The sequence below is a fragment of the Vespula pensylvanica genome, chromosome 17, assembly GCF_014466175.1.
Source record: "Vespula pensylvanica isolate Volc-1 chromosome 17, ASM1446617v1, whole genome shotgun sequence".
Lineage (NCBI taxonomy): Eukaryota > Metazoa > Arthropoda > Insecta > Hymenoptera > Vespidae > Vespula > Vespula pensylvanica.
In genome coordinates, this window is record NC_057701.1 from 222,368 (window position 1) to 237,887 (window position 15,520).

Genomic DNA, 15,520 nt, shown 5'->3' on the forward strand with positions numbered 1-15,520 from the left:
TGGCATATAAAGTACGTGAAGAATATAACAAAAAATCTATTTTCGTTGTGGCAGCGATAAAAAATGCATAAAGAACTTTTTGAAAAGTTTGCATCAAGTTTTTATAAAAAAAATCTATTGCCTGCTTTTTTTATTTTTTTTTTTTTTTTTTAAATTCTCAATACGTAGTCGAAAATTCAGAGTACTTTTTTTATCCAGATTAAAAAAAGCCTTTGAATATTTTCCCGTCGCGTTGTATGTATATACTTTGAAACACTGCAGGTACGATTGAAATGTCGCGAGAACTCTTCCGTCCTATCGTGCATATTACAAGCGTTATCGTTATTTTCGTGTAATCAGTAGACCAGTATCCGGTAGTTCGACGGTACGAATCGTCGTCTCGACGTTTATATCAGCGTTTCGCATTCTCTCTGCGACGCATACGCATCGGGCAAATACAGAGGTAAGTTTGTGATGGTGGTGGGAACGCAAGAGCGTTCGCAACATTCAACTGCTATTAATTGTTGTCGCGCGCTCATTAATGCAATTAACAGGAATTATGTCCATTGAGGCAGGAAAATCTGCATGACCAATTGGACTTTATGGCTCAGCCAATTACCTTAACGACGTATTCTGTCTCTCTCTCTCTCTCTCTCTCTCTTTTTTACACATTTATCATCGATCACACATTATCCACATTCGAGGAACAAACTTCTTTCGTTTCCTATTATTTTTTCTTCGCCTAGTTGCATCGAGATATTCTCCAATAAAATGAAAAGGAAACAACGACGAGTTCGATCGCTTCCTTCCGAGCTTTCCTCATCTCCGAACTATCTCTTTCTACTCCCTTAACCTCCTTTTCTTTATCTCCTCCCGCGTCTCTACCTCGTTTCTTCCCCATAGGGGGAATATTTTCTTCCTTTCGTTTTTTTTCCCCTCCCTTATTTCTTCCAGCATTCTCATCTCCACGTGCTCTCTTACGAGTCATTATCTTCCGGCCTTTTGTTCTTCCTTTCTTTTATATTCGTCTTTGACAGTACGGATCTCTCGATGGGACTTTGGAAAACATCGAAGCTCCAGCTTCTTTCGAATTTCCATGATTCTATCGAATTTTCACGAACGTTGCTCGATCAGCGAGCGGGATAAAAGAAGATCGAAAGTGATGAGATCGAATGAGAACAACTGCTGTGATGTCATCGGTTCATTGATTAAATTCTCTAAACGTTACGTAAAATGATATGTTTCAAAGATCTTTCGTAACGAGTAAAAATATCGATTTATGAGAGACTCCCTGGATGTTTGAGTCATAAACTCTGTAAAAACACGTAGAGTTTCTCGTTTTACTAACGAGAAACGATCGTACGCTCCACTCCATAGAGATAACAGGTGAACGAGGAAACGATAAATGAAAAAATGGAGAAATACAGAAAGCATAAATAGAAAAATGGATGGGTGCGGTTAAAATACACGGATATCTACATATGTCTATTTTTCGCGACGCCTGGAAATCCCTAATGCGTTAAGGCGTGTATTCTTATTCCGTGCGGAGCGATGCATGCTCGACGACTATCCAGACCGGGTATACGCGTACTCGCTTAATGTATACCTTTCTTCTCTCCAAGTAAAATAATTAAATCAAGGCGGTAAGTGGGTGGGTTTGCGCGCTCTCGGAAACACGCGAAGCACGCACGTACTCGTAAATTTCTTGGCGCATCGGCACAATGAGAAATAGCTTTTACGATTTCCTAATAAAACGCAAGAAACAAACGAACGATCGAGACGAACGATTCGATTCGTCGAAGCTTCGACGTTCGACACCGCACCTATATCGCCTAAACGAATGTAGTTCATGCTCCGTAAAGTTGGCCAAGGGTAAAAATCGGTAACGGAAGATGAAGATAGCGCGGTTTGGTTAGTCCGTAACGAGCTAAGCGAGGTAGGTCGCTGCCTTTTGTCCTTGTATTCGAAAGCTCGATCGATAATCTAATAGTAATTAACGACTTTAATAGATCCTCTCGACTTCGAAAAGGCAAGAAGATGGCCGAAGAAATTTATCGAGTTTAAGAACTCTTCGGGAAGCAATAAACCTTCCTCGCTTATATCGCTACAGAGTACTGTCGAGGCCTAGCTCGCTTACCTCTCGATGCTGGCTAGACCCGTACGCGTAGATATATACACGTTAGAAACGAATTATAAATCGTTTTACGTTGTCACCGATTTCAATACTTTCCGACGCGATAACCTCCGAGTGGAAAATTTTGGGAAATTTTTGTCCCTCCTTCTTCCATATCTCCCACGTCTTAGTTCAGCTAGGAGAGGGAGGAGGAGGAGGAGGAGGAGGTCGTGTCCCTTTACTCTCGATCGCTTAACTTGCAAATTTCTTTTAAATAAAGAACAGTTCTTATCTCGGCAATTCTTTCTCGTAATACTTTCGTTTAAACTCTGTCGTTAGATCCAACTCGCATCATGGTAACGTTTCCCGCGAGTTCCATTGAAAATGTCGTTGGGCAAACAAACGAGACGATTAAACGAAATTACAGGAACGGCGACGACGACGACGACGACGACGACGACGACGACGACGATTCCGGGGCGCTATTCTCCGGCGTCCTACAAGAATGAAAGATCCCGCCAAGAGCATAATATTTCATCTCGGTGCAAATACGTATTCCCAAGGAAGGACCGATTTTGACCAAACAAAACTGTTTGATTAATTTCATAAAAAGTAGCTACTCGAACGGATTGCGCGGGATACGACACCCGCGTGAACAATGGCGCGTCAAATTGGAAAGTATTTTTATTAGGAGGAAATGAAAAAACTTTTTCCGTCGGACGCAAAAACATTTATGTAAAATAAAAGAAAAACTAGCTAACGATAGAGACAGTGAAGTACGCTCTCTTGCATTCGGGCTACCGTTTAAAACAGGAAGAAACGAGCTCTCTTAAAGAAGAAGGAAGGATGAAGAAAAGGAGGATCGCGCTACGAATAGGATTTATACGAATGCGAATAAAGGGGACGCGTTCGCGAGGCAAAAAGAAAAAAGAAAAGGAAAAAGGAAAAAAGAAAAAAGAAAAAGAGTCGGAGCAAGCGATGCTCAAGAAAAGCTCGTTGAAAAAAATGTTTCAGCTTGCATGCGAAGCGATGCAAGAGAAGGGAAGAAGAAAGAGAAGAAGGAGAGTGGAAAGCTCGAACGTATCGCTGAACAACGAAAATGCAGCGTGGCACGGATTTGCCCTCTAGACGGCCCTATCCTCGTTCGCCATTATGTGCCCTTCGCGCATCGCCGACTTTGCCCATTCTGCTCGCGAACCTCAGGGCGAAGCGCCACGTAGAATGGAAAGTAACGATCTAAGAAAGAGACAGAGAGAGAGAGAAAGCGAGTCGAAGGGTTTTTCGAGTTAAGAAGTTAAGAGAATTCCGCGACTACACTTTTGTGGGAAACGTCTTCCGAAATTGTCCTTCCAACCGGAAATACTTGTACGTAAGGATAGAAATTCTCTTCTTCTTCTTCGTACTTCTTCGCCTTTGTAGAAATAAAACGAGACTACGCCAATGCATTTCTCTTCCTTGTCCTTTCCCACTTCCATAATTTTACGATTCCTGAAGGTTGATTAATAAGTTGGCAACTCCTCGCCTACGAGAATCTCGCTTTTTTCTCATCATTGTCTCCGTCGTTCTTCTGCTCTCGTCCTCGTCTCTTTTGCTAGCCATGAAATGAGACTTCAAGTTGACAAGCCCAAAGAAGAAGCGGCCAACCTTCTTCTTCCTTCCTTCCTTCCTTCCTTCCTTCCTTCCTTTCCCCTAACGTTCTACTTGGTTTTGTTTAAAGCAGAGAGGAGAACCCGAGAGGATATTTAGCATTTCCGACTGCTCTCCTCCTCCTCCTCCATCCTGTTACTATCTGAGAACTCTCTCGAATACTTAACGGATCCTTTAAATAATCAAACGGAATAATAGAAATGGAGAAATAAATAAAGAAGCGAGGCGTTGTACGCCGAAGAAACGGTAGGACCCTTTGAGAGGTTTCTTTGAAAAGCAAGAGTACCAAACGACGAAATGAATCCTCTTCCGTAAATTCCTTAAACGTTTCGAACGTTTGCTATTCATCGGCTGATACAACGGTCTCATAAATATTCATCGTCAACCCTCGAAAACTAGAGACATCCCGAGTTTCTATATCGAATTTAAAGGAGAAAAGGGAGAGATAAAAACAATCCGAGCACAATCACCGACGCATCCTTCGAGCGAAGATAATTTTAGTAATTTCGAAATCACTGCCGTCTGGTAGCACGCACCGCCGATCGTCTTATTTCCTCTTCGCGAGCTTCGAAAGCAGGAAAATCCTGATTTTGGCGAGGTTCCAACGTTCGTAGAAAATTTACGCGAAGATCCTAACGAAGTTGCGCTCATAAACGATCGATTCCAAACGCCTCGTTCCTATCGTTGGTCTCGAATCGCCATCTCTTTTTTGCGATCGATCGAGGTCGAAAAAAAAGGGGAAAAAAAAAAGACAAAAAAAAGATAAACAAAATGTTCTCCATTGTATCGTACCTAACACATTTTCATTAACAATGGGCTTGTCTATCTCGTGCCTATCCGTGATAAAATCAATGGAAAAATTCAAACGGATACGTACCTGCTAGTCGCACGCACGAATTCTCAAGAGGTTCCAACGACCATGAGAATATAAGCGAGAGTGATTAATCTCAATGCTCGTCAACGCCCACCGTATATGTATATGACGTTGCCACTTGAGGGTATTAGCGTAAAGAGGACGCGAACGGGGTTGAACGCGACTAATCGTTCCAACCCTCCGTCAGCCGACCTTTCTCTCTCTCCCTCTCCCTCGCTCTTGGCCCCGCTGTTCTTAATTTTACCGGACGAATTTCGACCTCCCTACATCATGGAAATGGATACTACCCTTTTCGTGCAAATTGAGATCGTGCATCTTCCAACGCGACACTCGACCCAAATTCCACCACCCTTCTTACTCCCTTTCGTGTTTTTAACCTTTACCTCGAGCCCAGATTTCATTTGCATTCATCGCGACAGACGGACGGATCGAGAACTCTACTTTTATTTTTTTCCCTCCCTTTCTTTTCTTTTTTTTTTTTTTTTTTCTTTGTGCGTTTACAAGGTGAACGAGGTATTTATGTTATGGATCAAATATTTGCTTCGAAAGGAAATCAACAGAGAGCCATAACGCGTCAATCAACCAGCTAGGCTCCGTAGTCGGCACGGACGTAGTCAACAGGCTGTTTTTTTCTCTCTTTCTTTATCCCTCGCACACAATTAATTTATCGAGTTTACTCGGGCATTAAGGACTCGCGACAACGACATCTCTTTCGTTATTTCTTCACCCTTACTTTTCCATCATCCATCGTGTCGCCGATAATGATATCGAGAGTCAATTAGGAGCCAAGAACGTTGGCGTGTTTTCACGGTTAAAGCTTGTTCCGTTTTTTTTTTTTTTTATTCTACCGCGAAAATCGATTCATCTTATTCGCCCCGCTGGAAAGAATCATTTATACCTTCGTTTCAACGACGATTTTCGGCGTTTGCTCGATAGTACGAGGTATACACGACGTACTTTGGACAACACGTTCGTTGATCGCAAGAGCGAGCCTCGAATCATAGAGTTATTCTCGCGCGAAGATAAATTTTCTAGAAACGATGATTGGGATTGGAAAAAGAGAAAAGAGAGAAACAAAGATAGAGGAAAACGAATTGATACGAAAATATACGAGGGCATAAAAAAAGAAGTGTTATTGTTTGCGATAACCTTGTGTCCGAAACGACAGCGATAAATAAATATAGAATTTGTCGGGATTAACGTAGGCGAAGTCGGATAAAGGTGGAAAGGAGGAGGGTAAACTACTGGCGCTTCTCGTCTTCATAGGAACCTACCTTGCTCTCACAATTCCACTATCTCCGTTCGAAAGCGTCGCTAACGAAGATTTATCGAGGTCAGCAACGAGTTACGAGAGATAAAAGCGGTAGGAGTGTATCGGAAATGCTCGTCCCGGCGCACAGTTAAACGAATAGTAAACGCACCCAGACGCAATCTCGAAGCAACCTCCTTTGGTCGGAAGATGCAACGTCCGAGAATCAAGACGGGCAACTTTTCATTAAGAACAACGATATCGCGGATCCTTCTCGTTCGTATAATTACATTCGTCGTTAGAACGCGGCGATTATTATTGTTTACTCGGATACAAATTTATAGGCGCAATTCGTAATTTTCCAAATCGTTACGATCGACGATTAATTATTATCGACGCTATTAGTTCCCGGAAGTTGTGCATATTATGTTGCAACTACACGTTATTACGGATAGACACCGCGAATAGATTATAAGGAAATTACCGCCGTTACGTCATTATACCTTTTATTAAAGAAGAAAAAAGCAGACGTCGATCAAAATTCGTCTCGATCGAATTTCCAAAGATATCGTAATTAGCATTCGAATTATAGCTACTTCGAATTTCACTCGGACGTAACGTCGATAACGGATATATTTCCGATCGCTCGCGAAGAAGAAAGTATGTCATAGAGAATTTTTCTTATATCGGTGATCGCAAATATTTGCGGTCTGTAAAGGAAAAAGGAAAAGAAGCGGAAAGAAGGAAATAATTTGATAATTTTCTTACCGGGTCTCGGTAAAGAAGTCGACGGACTTTGGGTTGGCATCTTCGACGCTAGGTGACAGCATACGCCGGACGAAGCCAGACGAGCGCAACGGCATTAGTTATCGTATCGCGCACCAGGTGGTAGCTTTTTCCAAGAAATCTTAAATCATCGATTGCCATTGTCTTCGAATTGCTGATAAAATCAAAGATTACTTATCAATCGCTCCCACGCACGCACTCACACACGCGCATTTCTCTATGCGCTTTTTTCAAACGCCATGCACCGCGAGCGATTTTCAAACGCTATGCGACTGGATATTCGACGAAGCACTTTCTATCTTTTAGGCTCAACGCGATAGAAAAAAAAAAAAAAAAAAAGAAAAAAAGATTGATAACGAGCGACGAAACAAAAAAAGATCGAGAAAAAGATTATCGCGATGGATGCGATAACGACGCCAGGATTCGCGCCACTTTTAGGTTACCGGGCAACGCGAATTCGTTGAGGCGTTCGTTGTTAACTTCGAACGAAGGTTAAAATCGTCACGAGACGTAACACTTTTACTTCGCCAAGTTAACGCGGGATGATATCAATCGGCTACGGTACTCTTTGCATTCGCCAAAGAAAATTTCAACGGCTTTACCGCTTCGCGTCGAAACCGTGCTCGCGGTAAATTCGAAACTAACGAACTTGGCCGAACGAAGTCGACTCGGTAAGCGATAGAAGAAAGATGGCGCTACTTCTCGACAAAGTCGAACGTAATTGCGACACGAGGATGAACGTATCGAAACGAAGTACTCGTATATCGTTCGAAGGAAGAAAAAGAAAGAAAAAGTTTGTCTATCGAAAGAAAAAGAAAATTTGCGTGCGACGAAAGGAGGCTCCCTCTGTCACCGTCCGTCCTCGTCTCTCTTTCCAAAGCTTCTCTCTCTCTCTCTCTCTCTCTCCAACGTTCCTCGACATCTTCAGAGCACATCGGCTTCGTTTTCTCGAACGAGTTTCGACTCTTTGCAGTCGATAGCAATGCCTGCCGTATTTCTGTCATCGTTGCACTTGTGATGTGCCTCGAGAGATCGTCGCGTACGTTCTATTCGCTCTTTGTTGCATTTATCGTTAAGAAGTAGGTCTGTTTGTTGGCACGAGAAACGAAAATCGAGGTGGTCTATCAACGCGCTTCGTTATAGCGTGAAAGAGGGAGAGGAGGAGCATCGTGCGACGATCGGCTTCGAGCGTTTTTATCCGAGACGAGATAGTAAGACAGCTCGGATTAAAATGAAGTGACCATAAGGAAGATCGAGGGAGGCAAACGTCGACGTTATTCCCGACGGGTAAAGAGCGACGAAGATCTCGAGTCGAACAAACGAGGATTCTCGAAACGACGTAGTCGTCTCCAGCGAAGCTTCACCGTGTCTGTCCCGTTCTTCCATACTCTCGAGTGCTCGAGAAAGTAGTCGTCGAGCGTGTCAACGTCCTCTCTTCCGTCTGTTATTTTTCTTGGAGCAATCTCGAGCGGTTTGCGACTCGTATCCGGTCGTGTACGAGATAAACTCGCAAAGACGACCCTGAATGATGCGGCGAGAGATACGTCTCGCCATAAAAAAGCGTGCATCTCGGAACGATTCCAAAAGATTTCCGTGATCTTCGCCGACGTAAAGAGACGGATTCGTAGGAGGATCGAAGAGGGGACGAGGATTTCGATAGCGCAAAAGGGGCGAAAGAGGGGAAGGATTTGAAAGAGAAGGACGAAAAGGGAGTGGATAAAGAGGAGTGAGAGAGAGAGAGCGAGCGAGCTAGAGAGAGAGGGAGAGAGAAACGTCGATCGCGGTCGTAGGACGATGTTGGCCTTCCGCAGCGCGAAGAAAAATCTCGTAACCGACGCAGTGACGTCGTCGTGAGGGACTCGTCTCCTTGATACCCGAGGCACGAAACGTGCCGTTTCTTCGATGTCGAACATGTTTGGCTGTCCTAGAGAGGCCGTGCGAGTCAAAGTGAAGGTACGAACTTTTCTTCTTCGACTTTTTAACCTTATACTTTCCCGCTTTTTTTCTTTTTCTCTCTCCCCCCCCCCCTCCCCCATCGCTTCGCCAATGCTGCCTACGCCATTGGGAAAATTGTTGTTCTTAAGAGAATATTTACGATACGTGGCTCAGCCAAGTGCAATAATCGAAAACCGCTAGCGAGTCCTGCGAATCGGATCCTTCGTCGATTCGTTTCCATGCGAGTGAGAAAGATGGCCGGTCAACGACACGGAGTTTTTCCTTTTTAACTCCAGTTACCATCCAGGAAACGCGGAAACGTTCCTAGGAGTTCCGAGCTTCGCTAAAGGAAAATATTTCGGTCGTATCGATCCGCTCTCTTAGCTTGGTGCGCTCGCCAAGGATCCGAAATTAGCGCCTCCGCGATCCTGCCTACCATTATCGCCACCCTCCCACCGAGCTGCGTCAACGCGTAAATGGAAAGCCTTTTTTAGGAAACGAGTTCTTTGAGCGCGAATGCGTCCACCTCTGTGCATCATCGCTCCTACTACTCACGTTCTATTCGGCGTTTTATCGAGGACGTGCAATTTTAACCGCGCTTCTTTTCGCAATGCGTCCGTCCGAACGAATTGCGAAAGACAAAAGCGTCGTAAAGATAAAACTCGACGACCGTTCGAACCCTCGACTCGCGATCTCCGACGATTAAATCGATTCGGCGCGAGGCTACTTGGCGGCAACCAGGTCTAGTTGATCTAAGATACGTTTCTTTCCTCGCTCGAGAAACGTTCGATTCCCTGCACGCGCCTAATTATAAACTCGTTAATCCTTATCCGCATCGACGGGAACGTGACTCTTATGTAAAGAAGATCAACGGGATTAAGACGATTCTTTAAAAGGATATCGAATAATTTCTCTTTCTTTCTTGCGCAGAAATGCGAGACCAGGCACCAACCGGAATATCGAAAATTCAGCGTCGATCCGCAGATAACGTCGATCGAAGTTCTTCAAAGTATACTCATCAAGGCATTCGATATCAAAGGGTGAGCCGCAACGCGACGATTACAAAAATATCGAAATAAGATCTACGTTTTAATCGTACGGATTATATCGTATCTAATATGTGTTATATCTTGGATGTATATATACATATTATATCTAAGCGTGCTAACGAAGGCTCGCTTCTCGAGCAAAGATAATTACTCTTCGCTCAACGAGTTACAAAGCGACGCGATAAAATCATTGGATTCGAGACGTACCAATTAAACGTTTCCTTCCTCTTGCAGAGAGTTCACCGTTTCGTATCGAGCGATAGACGATTATGGCTCGGAAACGTATCTGTTCCTTCTCTCCGATTGGGACTTGGACGCCGCGTTCATCAGGTAAGCACCAGATAATAATATTCTCAAGACGATAATCGAAACGATAAGACGAACGATGAACTTTCTCTTTCTCTCTCTCTCTCTCTCTCTCTCCCCCTCTCTTTCTCTCGCTCTCTCTCTCTCTCTCTCTCTCTCTCCGTTTCGATATCTCTAGTGCGTCGGAACCTTACCTCTATCTGCAAGTGAACCTAAAGCCTTTCGGTGAGACAGGCGATTGCGATTGCTACTGGGAACAGAATGCTCAAGAAGTGGCAACGAGACAACAGGAAACTGGCGGCTTTCCTTATAAAACTCCCAAGTTACCCGGTCTCATAATGAATAAGGCGAGTATCTCTTTCTCTTTTCCTTTTAACTTTTGCCGATCGCGTACCGTATCGGTCTTTGTTATTCCCGACATCAACGTCGTTCCACAGATGGAAAGAACCTTAAACATGGTGCAACGGGCGTTGGGTAACTTGAGCGACGAATCGTCGCACCAGCAAAGTGTTCAGCCTCCTAGGCCACCTCTGACGGACGCGGAATTTCGCCGATTTCTAGATCCCATCGGTCAGGTGATACATTCGAAAGAATTGAGGGCAGTTATTTACTTCGGTGGGATCGAGCCCAGTCTTCGAAAAGTCGTTTGGAAACATATTCTCAATGTTTATCCGGAAGGTATGTCCGGTCGCGAAAGGATGGATTACATGAAAAGGAAGGCCCAAGAGTATCAAAATCTTCGGGAGAGATGGCGAGTATTGGTTCAGAAAGGTCAAAACGTTGGTGATCTTGGATACGTCACCAGTATGGTTAGAAAAGACGTTCTCAGAACGGACAGACATCATAAATTTTATGGAGGTTCGGACGACAATCAAAATACAGCCAGCCTTTTCAATATTTTGACGACTTATGCTCTTAATCATCCGAGCGTCAGTTATTGTCAAGGTATGAGCGACCTCGCGTCGCCTCTTCTAGTTACCATGAGGGACGAGGCGCAAGCCTACATTTGTCTTTGCGCGCTTATGAGAAGATTGAAGGACAATTTTATGCTCGACGGCATCGCGATGACTACGAAATTTGCTCATCTTGCCGAAGGTAAGATATTTACAACGCGTTGCAATATTCTTTGGTTTTACTTTCACGAGCGATTTTTTCCCTTAGGTTTGCAACATTACGATCCAGAATTTTACGCTTATCTAAAGTCGCATCAAGCGGACGATCTTCTATTTTGCTATCGCTGGCTTCTGTTAGAAATGAAACGAGAATTTGCCTTGGACGACGCACTGAGGATGCTAGAGGTTCTCTGGGCCGCACTCCCCGCCCAACCACCCAACGGTGAACTAAATCTCGCCGAAGTACCCTTCCCACCACCTTCGCCACCGCCCAGTCCAAATGTAAAACACATTCGCGAGAACGCTTACACGAAGGTCTGTGCGATTAGGCGACAAAGTTCGTCGGCTTGCATAGCGGCCAATGGAAAGCGAAAAAATATCAGCGTCGAAGAATCTGGGGTACAGCCAGCCGCGGAAAGAAACGGCGACGTTAAGAGGTATTATAATATTTTATAATATTTTTAAGTATTATAATATTTTATAATTTTTCGATTATAATATTTTCGAGATAAAAATGATTCGTTCGAAATAATCGATTGTTATCGTTCGCAGATCCAATTCTCCTTACGAGACGTCCTCGGAGCCAGAAAATGATTTGACCTCGACCAAGAATCGTAGAAATTCCGAATCGACGGAAAAATGTTATAGTACGGATTCTTTGACCGGAAAATCGAAACGCGTTAATCTGTTGGAATTGAAAGAAAGATTATCTCTTCAAAGTAGAGACCAAAATAAAGGTACCGAACAAAATGATACGCCGGAAAAAAAGTGTGTGCGCGTTGTGAAAAATTTGAACGAATTTTTAAATTTCACTAGCCTGAATCGAAGTAAAGTAACGCCTAGCGATGCCGAACCAGAACTTAGGTACGCCTTGTACGATGTACTTACAACTTGCGAGGAAGCGTAATTGATGTTTTCTTTCTTGTTTCTTTTTTTCTTTTTTTACACGATGTACAGGCGAGTTTCAAGCGAGAGCGGTGTTCTTAGAGTTCTTAGGGACGAGCCGAGTTCACCGGACGATCCAACAGATTTTTTCCCAATGACTACTTCGATGACAAGAGAATTAAGACTGGAATTGGAGTCTCTCGATCGGCAAGTTTTTGGTCCTTCGCCACCGAGCGAGCAACAATGTGATTGCGTTCTCTCGAAACGAGAAAGCGAACTAGCGGAAAGTGAAACGGAAACGGAACTAGCTAGGTGTAGTCCAGTGGCGGATGTGTTTGTGTGGGAAAATCCGCTACATACTTTGCAACAAAAGCATCATCCCGCGACTCCGGATGAGCAAGCCGATCTCGAATACGACGGAGAGATATTGGAAGATCAAAACGGTGTCAAGTCTGTAACACCTATCAGATTGCTTAAACGAAATGCAAGGTTGCCTATGATTTGATCATTATTTAAGATATGCAGTATTTCGGATTTGATAAGAATAAATATCACAAATCAAGCGATCTCTCTTTCTCTCTCTCTCTTTCTCTCTCTCTCTCTCTCTCTCTCTTTCTCTCTCAAGTAGTAACGCGTATGTACGTGCATTACAGATCTGAATCTGCGTCGGATAGCGAGGGTACGGAAAGTTGGCATCAAAATACGGAGGCACCTGAGAGTCCGACGAAACAACCGGTTCAAGAGCATTGCGAAGAAGCGACGGAGCTTACAAACTTGATCCCAGCAGGAACCAGCGAGGATCAGTCGGGAGAGAGTAATCTACCGCCGCCGCACGAATTCGGTGGTGGCAATCCCTTCCTAATGTTTTTATGTATTACGCTACTGTTGCAACATAGAGACTTTGTGATGCGAAATCAGATGGATTACAATGAAATGGCCATGCATTTCGATAAAATGGTTCGACGACATAATGTGATTAGAGTACTTAATCAGGCAAGACAATTATTCGCTGGTTATCTCAGAAGACATTCCGCGACGTCGGCTATCGGAAAGTCGGACTGCGTGAACGTTTAAAAAAAAATGTAGCATATTTTCCCCTGGAGCTCTTCCACTGACAAGTACGCGACGAATAACATGTTCTACGCATTAAGTCTTTAAAGGGTTTATACGCGCACGTACCTTGCGCGAGAGCGCGCGTATCTATGCCAATAATTAACGTTTCATAGCACTCGTTGATTGAAAGCTCCCTTTTTGCAATATTTTACTCGACACGAAAGACTCCAACGAAGAGACGCAAATATTTGTCGCGTATATAAGATGTATCTAATATTGACGCGCGCCTTGAGACGGCATTCAGCCTTAGCCGGCGAATGGCACGCGTTGAGCCCCGTTACGGCGTTCGCTTACGCACGACACCATATCTCGATACGAATGCACGATACCACCGTCAGCACCGCGTCGATAAACCCTTTCGGCTGTACCTCGAATTAGGATTAATCCCTAGCTTAAATTTGTAAAGTATCTTTAACTACCTTAGCGGCTACATCTTAATTTGTTCTCAAACGATATGCTTGAGAAACGACAATAAAGTGCATTTAATTTTATCTCTATCTTCGACTCGTAGACGATCTTTGTCCTTTCAAGAAGAATGAAAATGTTTCTGTTGTCATATTTTTAATATTAATTTATTTATTTATTTATTTGAATCAACAAATTAGAAACTACAAAATAGTTATCGCATCTAGATAACAATGCTTCGTTTAAATAAAGCATATCAGTGTTATTATTTAATTAAGTATTTTAATATTATGCATCGTAGATGTGATGTTATATCAGATACTGAAAAAATTTAATTAAAGTATAGGAAGATTATCGTTAGGGAATTTATTTTCGCCTATTGGATCCACCGCTCGACAGCAACGTCAAGACTCTCAAAAAGATATTCAGCGTGTCCAGATAAATAGAAATAGCACTGAAAGAGAAATGTATTTGGTTAATTTATGCGCAACGATCTAATTTCTTTATCTTTTCTATTCAAAATTTACTTACTTTTTTATTGGATCGTACGGTCTTATACTCTCATCGTGGTGCACAGGGTGTACTTGTGCATTCTTTATAATATGCTGAGTGTCGTATAAGAGGAACATCGAGAAAAGTATTAATCCGCCGTATATAGATAGAGAATAAAGACTAGCACCCAAAGCAGTAGTAGGTGGTAGGAAAAGCGTTCCTAACGAACTAACAAATACAACTCCCAAACCGATAGAAAGAGGTCCTGCCATCTTTAAGAATTTATCGCTAGGTGCACACATTGCTACCGTCGATAATCCACCGATTATGCCAGAGGTGTACAAAGCGGCTCTCGTTAACAACGGGCCACCCAAGAAGCATATCGGTGCGATGACAGCACCGATTACACCGGTATGAACCATCCATGCTAGTTGTTTCATACCCAAGCCTTCCTTATAAGGGATACTTTGTGCCACTATACCGCTACCGATCATTGCAATCATTGTGCCGATAACAGCGAGCCATCCTTGACGAGTTACCAAATTCATTACTGCTGGGGATCGTAAACATAAAACAGCGGATGCCGCTGTAATAAGGACGGATCCACCAAAATACATGTAAGTCGTTCTAATCCTGTCTCTTACGTATTGGGGCCAAAAGCTGCACAAAAAACGAACGACGACGTTAACTCGTGATAAATTGAAGAAGTAGAATTTTTCTAACTTGCATATATATATATATATATATACGTACTGGACTTGATCTATGGCTCCTGCCTTGCTATCGAGTCCCAATCCATAGTAGCAAAGGGAACCCAATCCAAATGCGGAAGCACCAGCAAGTACAACTTTTCCAACGTTAAATGCTAAAATATTGTTTTTTAATAAGTGCATTGTTGATGAAGGAGACAATGAGAAATTATTTTTTCTAATATCGTAAATGCAAAAATTTACGTGTCTCGGTAGTTGGTTTCGTCAATTTTTCCGCAATAGTTTGGTTTCTACGTGCGGTTCTCGTAAAAGCGGTACGTCCATCATTGGCGAACAATCTCGAAGGTTGAATTTTTGTTAACATTGGTTTGGGAACAACAGGAGTTTTTATAAGACTCACTAAAGTCGGCGAGAGGCCGGCTCGACAAACTCTAGCTAGCATCATTTTGTTGAATTCACTTATTCACTCGTATTATCTGTCATACGAAAAAGAAAAGAGTTTAAACCTGAAACGTATAAAAAACGTACTTAACCAAATCCGTTGAAAAAACCTACTATTCGTCGTACACACTTTTCTTACGGACGATTTGCTCGATTCCAATGGGCGAGTAATCAAAATTGAGTGTTAAAAACGATAATTTATAAGCAGCTTAGCTACTAATATTTAAAAAATTGTCGAAGTTACTCACATGACGCAACAACGGTGCAACTGTTATTTACAAAATCGAAACTCTGCGACGACCTAACGATTTTACTGTTTCCGACTACTACGTGGCGCTCGTGTTATTCATGACACATGCGTAATAACTTATGCAACTTCTAGAACTTACTTATACTTTAATTACTTACACTATTTATTTGTAAT

General features: G+C 43.0%; 2 protein-coding genes across 7 annotated transcripts; one reads left to right on the top strand and one right to left on the bottom strand.

The window, feature by feature from the left end:
* The first annotated feature begins 7,609 nt into the window (after nt 1–7,609).
* Nucleotides 7,610–13,539, top strand: LOC122635248 (TBC1 domain family member 25). 2 transcript variants are annotated; one of them, XM_043825231.1, is made up of 9 exons: nt 7,610–8,601; nt 9,514–9,623; nt 9,867–9,962; nt 10,117–10,285; nt 10,376–11,033; nt 11,100–11,487; nt 11,603–11,914; nt 12,008–12,424; nt 12,589–13,539. In XM_043825231.1, exons 1-9 carry the CDS (start codon nt 8,551–8,553, stop codon nt 13,007–13,009), a joined length of 2,622 nt encoding a protein of 873 aa, XP_043681166.1. In that variant the 5' UTR covers nt 7,610–8,550; the 3' UTR covers nt 13,010–13,539. The 2 variants fall into 2 exon arrangements, with proteins under 2 accessions (XP_043681166.1, XP_043681167.1); XM_043825232.1 differs by lacking the exon at nt 7,610–8,601 and having other exon boundaries at nt 10,173–10,285.
* Nucleotides 13,540–13,604: 65 nt separating this feature from the next.
* LOC122635258 (growth hormone-inducible transmembrane protein-like) lies at nt 13,605–15,488 on the bottom strand. Of its 5 annotated transcripts, none has more exons than XM_043825255.1 (5): nt 15,345–15,488; nt 14,899–15,131; nt 14,699–14,810; nt 13,985–14,605; nt 13,605–13,907 (listed from the first exon to the last, which is right to left on the bottom strand). In XM_043825255.1, the coding sequence occupies exons 2-5, from the start codon at nt 15,098–15,100 to the stop codon at nt 13,820–13,822; spliced, it is 1,023 nt and encodes a 340-aa protein (XP_043681190.1). In that variant the 5' UTR covers nt 15,101–15,131; nt 15,345–15,488; the 3' UTR covers nt 13,605–13,819. The 5 variants fall into 5 exon arrangements, with proteins under 5 accessions (XP_043681190.1, XP_043681187.1, XP_043681189.1 ...); XM_043825252.1 differs by having other exon boundaries at nt 14,899–15,161; nt 15,345–15,474; XM_043825254.1 differs by having other exon boundaries at nt 14,899–15,161; nt 15,227–15,369.
* Nucleotides 15,489–15,520: the final 32 nt, after the last annotated feature.